Below are 13,290 nucleotides of genomic sequence, written 5' to 3'. Positions count from 1 at the left end.
TGGGGAGATTGGGGTGCAAATAGCCCCAATTTTCGACCATTAGCCCTGCATATTTTTCAATCTTGTTGTGAGTGCAATTGGAGCTTGTTTGAGGCCATTCACATGAAGAATTGACATAGATAAACTCAAAACTATCTCAATGACCTTGTCTTCGTAAAATAAAACCATTGGGTTCACACAAGAAAGGTAGAAGAGAAGTCAAAAGAGGTCATTGGTTTGGATGACATAGATCCTTATAGCAATTGGATAGGGTGAGATGAAGAGATCCCATTGTTTACCCTAGACAAGATTCTTGATTTTGAGAGGTAGACAATGGAGGATGTGGTTGTAGAAGGAGCTGTTGTTTTGTCATTAGATGACACTAATGAGGCAGAATAAGTGACAGTATCATCTAGCAGCATGATGGAGGTTTAGCCTGAGCCACAAACACAACCTTTAATGTTGAATTAGGATCTGCAAGGGACTGCAAGGATAAGGACCTCTCCCTAAGTTTTCACTAGATTAGGGAAGAGAAAGATGTAAAATGTTGTAATATGCAATTAATGAATTATGATGATAATTTTTGAAGGCAATCATCATAAATTCATTATACTTGCCAGCTATTTATTATATAAGTATTCCACACAATGATGTGATTTTGTAATTAATTTGTATTGAAATGAATCAAATTTAGTAAAAAGCACTTTGGTATTCATTTATGGACCCATTGGAGACATTTTGTCATTGAATTTTGCAAGAGGAAATGTAAATTTAAGCAATTTTTTATATTGTTGAGTTTTGTGCTGATTTTTTACCGAGTTACAAATTTTGGGTCTGCTGAGTTTTTGCCGAGTCAAGGTCTGCAAACTATGGCCCAATCTTTCCTCATACATGTTGAGATAAGTGATAAATCCTTGATGCTTTTCTTTTATCCCTTGGAGAGTTGGTAATAGTAGGATGGCGTTTTCTTGGTTGAGGCCTTGTTTGTTCTGAAGCTCAATGACTTACACTAGTTCATTTTAATGCATCATTAATGTTTGCCAATGCTAAATGGAAAGTGGTTTCAGAAGGAAATGTGTGTTTGGATTTGTGATTGGAGCAGGAGGAACTCCTCTGTTGTCCTTTCTTCCTATTCATCTCAATATATTATGTTTTCACACAAGGTTCATGAGACAAAATAAAAGTATAGGATTTATAAAAGAAAAGGATTTAAAGGAGAAAACAATGGATGCCAAGCTTCCCATTGCTAGTTGCCATGAGCTTATCTGTGCCTTTCGATATGTTTGCTCTATCTGAATCCAATTTTAGAAACATTACCCACGTATATCTCCCTCTTGCTGCTGATACTTAAGTTTCTTACTTCTGGGTTCCTTTTGTTTCAATATTCAAAATTCTAGGGTTCCAAATCTCTTTCTTCACTTTTTTTCTGACTAATCGGCTCAAGGGCATAATTTGTGAAAAATCCCCAGAAAAATCAAGAAAAGGAGGCTTTGATTACCATATGATTTGTAATTGTCCAAGATATCCTAGATACAATTTGCCAACATAGATCTTGAACAAGATTGTTTCTTATGTTTACTTTCCACCAATGTTCCACAGCCATTGGGGACAAGGGGACGTGGGGACGGGTTTCGGGGATGAGGAGACAAAGGCGAGGGGGTGGTAGGGTGGTGCTGCTGATATAATTATACATATACTTATAGTACTTGAAAAACTAGTTGTGAAAAGAAGTATAACAATATAAGAATTACATTTTAAATGAACTATAGGAAATTAGTAAAATTACAAAATAGCAAAATTTGAAATATTAAATCTAAATACAAAGATTTCTTGAATGCTAATTGCTAAATAAAATTTGACAAATGAAATTGTCAAATTGGATATTTCTATTATTAAAATATCATATTAATATCTGATATCACAAAGTCTATAATGATGATTAACATTACAATGAGTAGCAAATAGCAATAGCATTACAAAAGACAAAATGGCAAAATGCTCAAATCGTTCAATTAAAAAAAAAGGATTTCAATTGCTTTTTGAGTTTGACGTCTTCGAACGGGTGACTCCTGCAAGTCTCCTTGCCCCTCAAGAGACGTCTGGGAGGCTCCCAAGGAGTCTTGGAGACGTCATATGGGAGATTCCTGCAAGTCTCCTCGCCCCTCAAGAGATGCTTGGGAGTCTCCCAAGGAGACTTGGAGACGCCTGGGAGTTTCCCAAGGAGATGCTTGGGAGTCTCCCAAGGAGACTTGGAGACATTTTCCCGTCTCCGGCGGAGCTCCGGTGGCAGTGGCGGGAGATGTCGCGTACCCGTCCCCCCCATCCCGGAAACGTCCCCGTCTCCGAGACGCGGCCCAAAAGGGGGGGAAACGCGTCCCCGTGGAACACTGCTTTCCACTACTGCTGTATAAAGAAACTATGCTTAATGTGCAGAAACAAACTGAAAGTCTGAAACAATGCTCCAATCCGTTACAAATCATAGACACATGAATGAAGATTGAACATACATGAAATGAAAAATGGCCACAATATTACACATATGTATTAAATGCTAAGCATACCTTGCGGAAACCCAATATGAGTAAATTCCAAGAAAAAAATGGCCGTGCCTTGTTATTTTCTTCAATTTGTCACCATATACATGTGATATACAAATATGGAGCTATAAACCATTGTAGGCTTGTATAAGGAGCCCCTACAACAATCTTACACACCTCTCCTTGTATTAGCTTTTGGTTGAAGCCCGCAAGGACCAGAATAAATCCCAAACCAATGAAGAGCCTCTGGTTTATATTTCTTGACACTTCAATATTGGGTTGAAGTCATCAGGCTGTACCTAAGTTGGAAGTTGTCTAGTTACCTTATATGAGTCAACTCTAGGTTAATTTGTCTTAGTTTCAATTTATTATCCCTTACATTGACAGATTTCCTTGCAAAAAAATCCGTCTCGTGTCACTTTTTTTTTTCTAACTTCTGACAGTTGATAGATCATCCTGAAGCTCTGCTGATCGCTATGCTATTTTTCAATTTTTGTGTCTTAGGGTGCATGTATAGGGCAATCAGCAATGCTCATTGGTTAGTTTCCATGTCAAGTGGATATTATCATCTACCCTGTGACATTGATGTCATTGTTGTTTGATTAGTGTTGAAGGCCTAGTTTTCTGATCTACAAGCAATGTTCTAAACATCTGCTCTGGTATTGATAATTAAAAATATGCAGATGTCCCATAAAAATGGAATTCCTTTCTCCTCTCCGTGCTTACCATAAAGACAGTTTCTGACAGCCTTCTCTAGCATTTAGTTTGTTGCCTGAGAGGGGAAAAGGCAAGAAGATTGATATATTTCGTCTCATTGCTAATATTTTATTGAGGATCATGATTTCGCCAACCAAAGGGAGATCAATGGTTCTCCAGCATTATCACTCTTTTTTATGTTGGGACATTATCCATACCAAAGGGATACCCATGTAATTGATAGCTTCATATTCCATCTTTTGTTTTGTTTTCCCAAATGTTAAAAGTTTAGATCATCTTGCAATATTTTATTTACATATAAAATGGAGCATTTTGGAGATATTGCATTATATCCATTAGTAATAGTTTTTGCACAGGTTGAAGAAAGAGAATTAGGCAATGCATTAGATGTACTTCTAGCAAAAGTATGAGTAAAATTAGATAAGAAGTATATTCTTGAGTAACTTTGGTATTTGTTATTACACAGGAAAACTGTCAAGGTTTACAGTGATTTCTATTCTTCAGACATCATTGTTGCTTCTCCAATTGGGTTGATTACTGTAAGAAACACTTTTACCTATTGAAGATGTAGCATTTTGTATAAGTGAAATGAAAAAATGTCATTAATAAATGCTACAGAACTATAGTGTTAACTAGAAGTGTTTGCTTCTTACATTGCTGTAGAAACTGCCTTGAGTATGAACTACATGGCTATGAACTTTAAAGGAGTCAGATTTGTGGTGTTTGGGGAACTAGGAAATAGTGAAAAATTGTTTATAAATGGAAATTTCTAAGTGTCTTGCAATGACCCTACCCGATGCCTATGTTCCAAACTTGCAATTTTTCTGATTTTACCATGCAGACATTTTGTCAAACACTTTGCATAGAAGCTATTATGAAGAACTTCTGATTATAATCACTTAGAACAGCTGTATCTGAATTTCTAGATCATTCATTCAACATAAACCCATATCAATATTCATAGAATAGCGGAGGCATTTTTTCAAACAGTTTTTAAATATTCAAGAGTGCTGGAAACAATAGAAAATGAGCAATATAACTCACTGTTCCATAAATGAGAATAAAAAATATGCAAATGTTTATTTTTCTAACCTTTGAATGATGTCAATTACAAATGCAATAATGGATGCTAAGGATGCTAGACTGAGTCTAGATTGAACAGAACTTAGGAACATTAAAGAAAACAATTGCCAATTTTAATTTTTCATTCATAAACACAGATTTTTGTTAATAAATTTGATATTACATCCACCAATAAGTCTGCAATAATAAAATAATTAACAACACAGAGAATGATCACACATTAGAAGTAATAAAATCAGATTACCTGCATTTGCTATTAGTAGAGACCATGCTATCAAATTTGTAGAGAAGTCTTATAGAGAATTCACAGGAAAGGAGAAAGAAGTTGAGGAACTTAATGTTCGATTTAAGGTTAGCTCACTTTTCTCTGTACAAAAAAGAAAACCAATCACTTGTTGCAGCCACATCGAAGGATAAATTGACTTTTTCTACTTCTGTTCAAAGATTTCTGGGTGATTTAAGGGTTACCCAATCTATTTTTGGTCATTCATGTCTAGAATTGAAATTTTTTAACTTTAGCATATTTCTCCAATGAAAGGTCATTTAATGTAGCCTATAATAATTAAATTATACTGTAGGCTGTAACATTAAACTAACAAATAATTTAAAACTATAATTTAATGTAGGCACTACAAAAAATTTAAAAGGATAATCATTAAATCTGTATTATATTTTATTATAATTTACAAGACATTTTTAATATATATTAGAATTTTCATATTATTTTTTTTTATTATAATTTTTATTGAAAAATTTATATCTAATAACTTAGAAAATTTTGTGTCCAAGGGGTTGAGCTTAACTGGTTAAAACACTGGGTTCTCACTATGGAGACCCAAGTTCAATTCCCAATAGGGACATCTAAAGTGGAATTCTAAGCTGTGACTCTTGGCCTTCCATAGGATGGGGAAGGTCTTGGGTCAATCTAATCAAACATAATAATAATAATAATAATAATAATAATAATAATAACAACAATTCAAAATATTGCGGCTACGGCCTATTACCTATAAAAAAAAAACTTAGAAAATTTTGTTATATATATGGTTTTTATTTTATTATATTTTTATATTTGTATGAATACATATCTTGCCGTATCCATATTAGGGATCTCAAAAAATGACCGTATCCGTATCCATATCTATATCTGTAATGTCCCCACCTTTTTAGCATCTCAGTGGAGTTCTTAGCCTTTACATTCTCCGAAGGCTAAGTGGAGAAATAAGGAGAAATTGATTAAATTAATTTCTTATTAAGTCATTAAATAAAATAAAATAAAAAAAGGTGACTTTATATTTAATTAATTTAATTAAAAGTGACTTAAGTGATTTATTTAAATATTTTAATGTTATTATAAAGTTATAAAGTAACTTTATAATAATAAAGTCACTTTAATATTATAATGTGTGAATATGTCTTTAATCCCACATTGGCCAAGAAAGTGTTCGAGCTCTCATAAGAAAGAATAAAAAGGGACTTAAGAGCTCATTTTATATCATCCATCCAGAGAATTGATATTTGTTTGTTATGAACTTGGGAGAAGAAGCCAAGGGTTTCTGATTCAGTCAGCCATTGGAGAGCAACAATTCTTCAGTGTTGCAACCATTTGAGGTGGTGAAATATCCATTGAATTTGGCATTTCAGGAGAGCTTCATTTTGGAGTTCTATTTGGGCTTTAAAAAGAAGGGAAGACATCTAGGGTATGCAGATTTTCGAATATATATCAATTGCAGACCTACAGTTTCATTTGGCAGCCATTAAAAATCAGAATTGAAGCAATCATTTCAAGATACAATTGCTGCTACAGTACCTGCGCTACAGTAGACGCTACAGTACTCGCGCTACAGTAATCCGTGAATAGTGAAACGCTACAGTTGCGTGAATAGTGACGTGCTACATTACTAAGAAATCAGGCATTTAATTGGCAAATTATTCGTAGCTACAGCAGGAACGTGTTTAATTGGCAGTCCATTGAAGAGTGGAGACCATCATTTGCAGCAAGCATTTTACATATCAGGTTCTCTAATTTTGCTGTCATAAGTTTTGGAATTTACATGTTATACCTTTGTAACTATTTGGTGTGAGAATAACTAATAAAAACTTCATTATGTTGTTGCCACATAATTTCTAGTTTGCATGCCAAGTGTTTGATGATTTGTCAAGCAGCTGTAGTTGTTATTTTTAGTTACTTATATGCATCAAAATCAATTGGCATATCATTTCTATGACATTGTTAGTCAATCTTTCATGGTTAGAGGCATTCAAAACATTAATTGCAGTGTACAAGACCCAAACAATACAAACAGAAAACTCATAACAGCAAGTACAGACTTTGCAAGACAAGTGTTTGACAAAATTCCCAAGGGTAGAAATCAATGATTTAAGGGCAAAGTTAGTAAGGGTTCTTACATTGGTATCAGAGCTAAATCCTGCCATCCTGAGGGTTTAGCAATCACATGCAGCCGCCTGAGGTTGGCTCTCACAGATATTACACTCACAGGCGAGCTTTGTTTGACAGGGAACAAGAATTTGACAGGCAGCCGGGCACCATGGGTGACAGGCAAGGGGGTAGCCCACCCAGAGGCGATAGGAATGAGGAGCAAGAAACAAGGGAATTTCTCAAAGTAATGGCTACAGGACAGCAGCAGATGGCTCAGGCCTTGCAGGCACTCACCACCATGATTGAGTGCATGAACTCACAAGACAGACAGAATCAGGAGCAAGGGGATAACAGGAGTGCAGTGGGGTCACCTAGAGCTCATAGGACTCATTCCAGGACAGCAGACAGGCCTACACGTCCTACCTTCATTAGAGATGAGCCTGAGGTAGCACCTACAGGAGAACCAGGAGAGGAGATGTTTGCAGATATCCTCATGGCTGCGAATGACAAATGGGATTTATTAACTCCACAGGTGCGAGAGAGGATGACATTCGAGAGATTTGTTAATCAGAGGAGAGAGCATTACAGGTCACTCAGACAGGATAGGAGGCCTAGAGGTCAAAATAGTGAGCTAAATAGAGTCACAGGCAAGCTTACTATGCCTACATTTGATGGGAGTGGTAAGATGACAGCTCAAGCTTGGATTCATAAGCTTGACACATTTTTGGCACTGAGGCCAATGACAGAGATTGAAGCTATCAAATACGCCACTTTGCATTTGGAGGGAGTAGCACATGATTGGTGGTACCATGGTATGGTAACACTTCAGCATAATCAGGTGACAGAGTACCAGCACTTCGTGGAAAGGTTGGTTGAAAGATTTGACAAAAAAGATCCAGAGGTTTACTTCCGGGACTTAGCACAACTGAAACAAACAGGCAACTTGGAGTATTTCATTGGTGAATTTCAGTGGTTGGCAGTCATGGTGCCAAACATTTCAGAGCGTAGATTGATAGTTCTTTTCATTGAGGGCCTATTCGAACCACTGAGAGGTTGGATAAAGGCATTTGATCCTATTTCTTTACAGGAAGCTATGAAAAAGGCAAGAAGTATGGAACATGCAGTCCCAACAAACAAATTTCAGTCCAAAGGAGCATCTTCTAGTAAGGATAACAAACCATTTTATAAAAAACCAGAGAGGACTGATTTTAAAAATGATTCTAAAGATAAAACTCCAGCACCTTTTGACAGGGAAACATTAAATGATTTGAGGAAGAAAAAATTATGTTTCTACTGTAAAGGACCCTATGATGCAAACCATGATTGTCCTCTTAGACCAAAGGGCAAAGCTAACAGAGTTATGTGGGCATACTATGAGGAATCGGAATCAGATAATTCAGACCAGCAGTCTGATATAGAGGAAATAGATGGTGAAAAAGAGGAAGACAAGGCTGAAAACTTGTCTAAAATGGAGTCCAAGGATGGGGAAGGAGATGGGCAACTTAGGGAAGCTCGTCTCACAAGTATTAGGCAGGAAGGGTCATTCCGGATGAGAGGAGTGCTTGCTGGACAGCGAGTCATAACTTTGGTTGATATAGGTGCCACTCATAATTTCATTGATGCTAGGATGGTGGAGAAGCGTGGCATAAAAACAGAGGAGTTTGGGGGAATTAGAGTGAGGGTAGCTGATGGCTATGTCCTCAAATGTGATCGTAAGATCACTGGACTCCCATTGAAAGTTAATAATTATGACTTTAAGGCAGATTTCTATGTTGTGCCTATGGGAGATACAGATATAGTCCTTGGGATGAGTTGGTTGCATGATATTGGGGAGTTCACTCTTAACCTCAAGGAGATGGAGATGAGGTTTAAAGTGAATGGGAAGACACATATTCTTAAGGCAATCAGGGACAGTGATCTCAGGATGGTTTCTACAGGAGGTTTGTGGATGGATATTCTAGGCATGCAGCACCCTTGACAGATTTGATGAGAAAGGGAGCTTTCTTGTGGACTCCTAAGGCACAGGAGTGTTTTGAGAAATTTAAGGAGTTGATGACTTCTTGTCCAGTGTTAGCATTACCAGATTTCAGCAAACCTTTTGAGCTACACAATGATGCTTCCGGGGAGGGCATTGGAGCGGTGCTTATGCAGGAGAAGCACCCTATTGCTTACGAGAGAAGGAAATTGAGAGGGCCAGAGTGGAGCTTCAGCATTTATGATAAGGAGATGTTAGCTATTATGCATGCTTTGGCTAAATTCAAGCAATATTTGGTAGGTAGCAAATTTTCTATCAAAACCGACCATAATAGCCTAAAATACTTTTTGGGGCAGCGAGATCTCAATGATAGGCAGCAGAAGTGGGTGAGCAAGTTACAGTCCTATGACTTTGACATTACATATTTTAAGGGGACACAGAATGTAGTTGCTGATGCCTTATCACGTCGGCCCCATTTGAGCTTATTGACAGACATATCGGAGGATTGGAGACACTTGATCCTTGCAAAGTATGCAAAGGATACTTGGGCAGTTGGATTCATAGATGGGACTATTCAGGACAGCAGATACACCCTTGTGAATGAGCTCATCATTTACAAAGGGCGAATATTTTTGGTTCCAGGATCAGCAGTGAGGAGGATGGTTCTGAAATCTTTTCATGATTCACCTATGGCAGGACATCCTGGTTTCTACAAGACATACCGGCAGATTAGAGAGCGCTTCACATGGAAAGGGCTCAAAGCAGAGGTACTTCAGTATGTTAGGGAGTGTCCCACCTGCCAACAGAATAAGCAAGAACACTCCTATCCAGCCGGTTTACTTCAGCCACTTCCGATTCCTGATAGGAAGTGGGAGTGTTTGTCTATGGACTTCATCACAGGACTGCCTAGAGCCCAAGGCAGGGACTGCATATATGTGGTTGTGGATCGCCTTACGAAGTTTGCACACTTTTTTCCAATCACTGCTACATACACTGCTACGCAGGTGGCAGAGTTGTTCTTCAAAGAGATATTCAGATTACATGGCTTACCTCGGAGCATTGTGAGTGACAGGGACAGCAGGTTTATGAGTCACTTTTGGCAGGAGCTATTCAGGTTGTGTGCGACAGAGCTCACTCCGAGTACTAGCTACCACCCTCAGACAGATGGTCAGACGGAGATAGTGAACAAATGGGTGGAGGGAAATCTCAGAAATTATATGGCAGGGCAACAAAAGGCATGGGTAAAGTGGATTTATCTCTGTGAGTATTGCTACAATACCACTTATCACATGTCTATTCAGATGTCACCCTTTATGGCCCTGTATGGGTATGAGGCACCCAATTTTATGGATCTGCTTTTGAGTGACAGTAGAGTGCCCAGTGCAGGTGATTTGTTACAAGAGAGTCAAGACATTGTTAAGACTCTCAAGGATAATATAACTAAGGCACAGAATCAGCAGAAGCAGTATGCAGATCAGAAGAGGACTGAGCGGACTTTTGAGGTTGGAGATATGGTGTATCTTATGTTGCAGCCTTACCGTCAATCCACTCTCAAGAAGAGTGGTGCCGAGAAACTTAAGCCACGATACTATGGTCCATTTAGGATTATCAGGAAAGTGGGAGAGGTGGCTTATGAGTTAGATTTACCGGCAGAGAGCAAGGTACACAACGTTTTTCATTTGTCACGCCTCAAGAAGGCGATAGGACATCATATTGTGCCTTCTACAGTACTACCACCCCTGGATGATGAGGGAAAACTTGTTTTGATACCAGAGGCTATCATTGATTTCAGATAAAGGAACTTGAGGAGACGTACCATCCGGGAATATTTGGTGAAGTGGAAGGATTTCCCAGTAGAGGATGCTACTTGGGAGAATGAGGAGATTTTGCAGCATCCGGAGTTGAAGTTGCTTGAGGACAAGCAATTTTAGGAAGGGCGGACTGTAATGTCCCCACCTTTTTAGCATCTCAGTGGAGTTCTTAGCCTTTACATTCTCCGAAGGCTAAGTGGAGAAATAAGGAGAAATTGATTAAATTAATTTCTTATTAAGTCATTAAATAAAATAAAATAAAAAAAGGTGACTTTATATTTAATTAATTTAATTAAAAGTGACTTAAGTGATTTATTTAAATATTTTAATGTTATTATAAAGTTATAAAGTAACTTTATAATAATAGTCACTTTAATATTATAATGTGTGAATATGTCTTTAATCCCACATTGGCCAAGAAAATGTTCGAGCTCTCATAAGAAAGAATAAAAAGGGACTTAAGAGCTCATTTTATATCATCCATCCAGAGAATTGATATTTGGTTGTTATGAACTTGGGAGAAGAAGCCAAGGGTTTCTGATTCAGTCAGCCATTGGAGAGCGACAATTCTTCAGTGTTGCAACCATTTGAGGTGGTGAAATATCCACTGAATTTGGCATTTCAGGAGAGCTTCATTCTGGAGTTCTATTTGGGCTTTAAAAAGAAGGGAAGACATCTAGGGTATGCAGATTTTCGAATATATATCAATTGCAGACCTACAGTTTCATTTGGCAGCCATTAAAAATCAAAATTGAAGCAATCATTTCAAGATACAATTGCTGCTACAGTACCCGCGCTACAGTAGACGCTACAGTAATCCGTGAATAGTGAAACGCTACAGTTGCGTGAATAGTGACGTGCTACAGTACTAAGAAATCAGGCATTTAATTGGCAAATTATTCGTAGCTACAGCAGGAACGTGTTTAATTGGCAGTCCATTGAAGAGTGGAGACCATCATTTGTAGCAAGCATTTTACATATCAGGTTCTCTAATTTTGCTGTCATAAGTTTTGGAAATTACATGTTATACCTTTGTAACTATTTGGTGTGAGAATAACTAATAAAAACTTCATTATGCTGCTGCCACATAATTTCTAGTTTGCATGCCAAGTGTTTGATGATTTGTCAAGCAGCTGTAGTTGTTATTTTTAGTTACTTATATGCATCAAAATCAATTGGCATATCATTTCTATGACATTGTTAGTCAATCTTTCATGGTTAGAGGCATTCAAAACATTAATTGCAGTGTACAAAACCCAAACAATACAAACAGAAAACTCATAGCAGCAAGTACAGACTTTGCAAGACAAGTGTTTGACAAAATTCCCAAGGGTAGAAATCAATGATTTAAGGGCAAAGTTAGTAAGGGTTCTTACAATATCAATATCCATGTTTATGCAACTTTGCTTTAGAGTTTTGCCTTAAAAGTTAAATGATGAACTGTGATGCATTACATTACTATATACCTTAAAGGTAAATGGAGATAAACATTGTATTATATTTTTGCATCACAGTAGTCCTCTACATTGGGTTTTCCTACAGTTGGAAATGTGTCCACTCTTTCTAGGCGACAGGAGATGAGCAGAGTTGACCTATCACTCGAGTTCCCATAGGTCAACCAGATGCTTAGGGGACTCATTCTAAGGGGCATACAACTTTGCAAGGGCTCTGTGAGCCATTTTGAGCGTTTACACTACAATTCCTATTTTTTAGGGAAGTCTCCTATTTTTTAGGGAAAACTGGCAGTTGACTGGATAACCACCTGGGGTACCATGGAGTAGAGCAGGAGCCTTTTGAGCAGTTTCTAGAGTTTGGAGTGAGGTTCCTATTTTTAGGGTGAGTTCCTATTTTTTAGGAGGAACTGTCAGTTAGCTTGCAGGACTCAGGTGGCATTGGTGACCACAGTGCTTCAGACAAAATTCATATTGAGTCCGAGATTGCATTTTATGAATAAATAAGGAAATATCTTAATATTTTAATATTTCCTAAGTTATGGATTTAAATAAATTATATTAAAGTGATATTATGATCACTTTATAATAAAATAACTTATAATAAGTTGGCCCCTTTTTTCTTAGGCATTTGAGGCATAAAATGCTGTAATAAAAAGGGGAAAACATTATAATAGTCAAATATAATACCTAAGGGGTCAATTTTTAAAGAAAGGCATAGATTTTATAAAAAATAATAAAGTGAAATCATAGAAACCCTAAAAGTGATGACCTAGGGTTTGGATCCTTTTAAAAGGCATTTAGAGTTCATTTTTCATCATTCTTGATCATTTTTCTTCATTGTTAAATCTGAAGTAGAGCTCTGGTTGAGAGTTGCAGCAAGATTCATCCTCAGGAACGAAAAATTTAGAGGAAATAGGTTAGACGTTCCTCCAATCTGGCTACAGGATATTATTTGTATAGACAAATTTGGGCTCAGCCGAATAAAAGCTGCATAAATTAAAATCAATTATTATGTGCTTCTCCATCTATTCATTCAGGAATTATTTACATATATATATATATAGGATTTACTAATCCTATTTTATAGGGAACAAACTCCCTATTTAGTTGTGATTATTACTCACGTAACAATACACAACTCAAACCATATTATATATTATTGTTAATATAACAATAATATTACTATATACTAACATTAATATGATAATAATTATTCACATAACTATTATTTACCCACATACATGAAGCACTAACTTAAATTTCCTAACATTCTCCCCCTTAGTGCGAACATGTTAGAATAACATTACACACTCCTCTACAATATGCTCACCCCTGTGACATGCCCACTCTCGTG

The 13,290-nt window shown here is 37.0% G+C and overlaps 1 protein-coding gene across 6 annotated transcripts in view; it reads left to right on the top strand.

The window, feature by feature from the left end:
- The window catches only part of LOC131072453 (protein NUCLEOLAR FACTOR 1), a 250,588-nt gene that overhangs the window by 129,695 nt on the left and 107,603 nt on the right, over positions 1–13,290 (top strand). For all 6 annotated transcript variants that reach the window (XR_009372778.1, XM_058008619.2, XM_058008617.2 and 3 more), the window contains exon 13: positions 3,700–3,772. Coding sequence is in view for 5 of the 6 variants with exons in the window: in XM_058008619.2 (XP_057864602.2) it covers positions 3,700–3,772 (73 nt within the window). In the remaining variant the exon portion in view is untranslated. The remainder of the gene's footprint in view (positions 1–3,699; positions 3,773–13,290) is intronic.

Source organism: Cryptomeria japonica, chromosome 5 (assembly GCF_030272615.1).
Source record: "Cryptomeria japonica chromosome 5, Sugi_1.0, whole genome shotgun sequence".
NCBI lineage: Eukaryota > Viridiplantae > Streptophyta > Pinopsida > Cupressales > Cupressaceae > Cryptomeria > Cryptomeria japonica.
The sequence above is the reverse complement of the archived record's forward strand: the minus strand, read 5'-3'. Positions and strand labels throughout refer to the sequence as shown.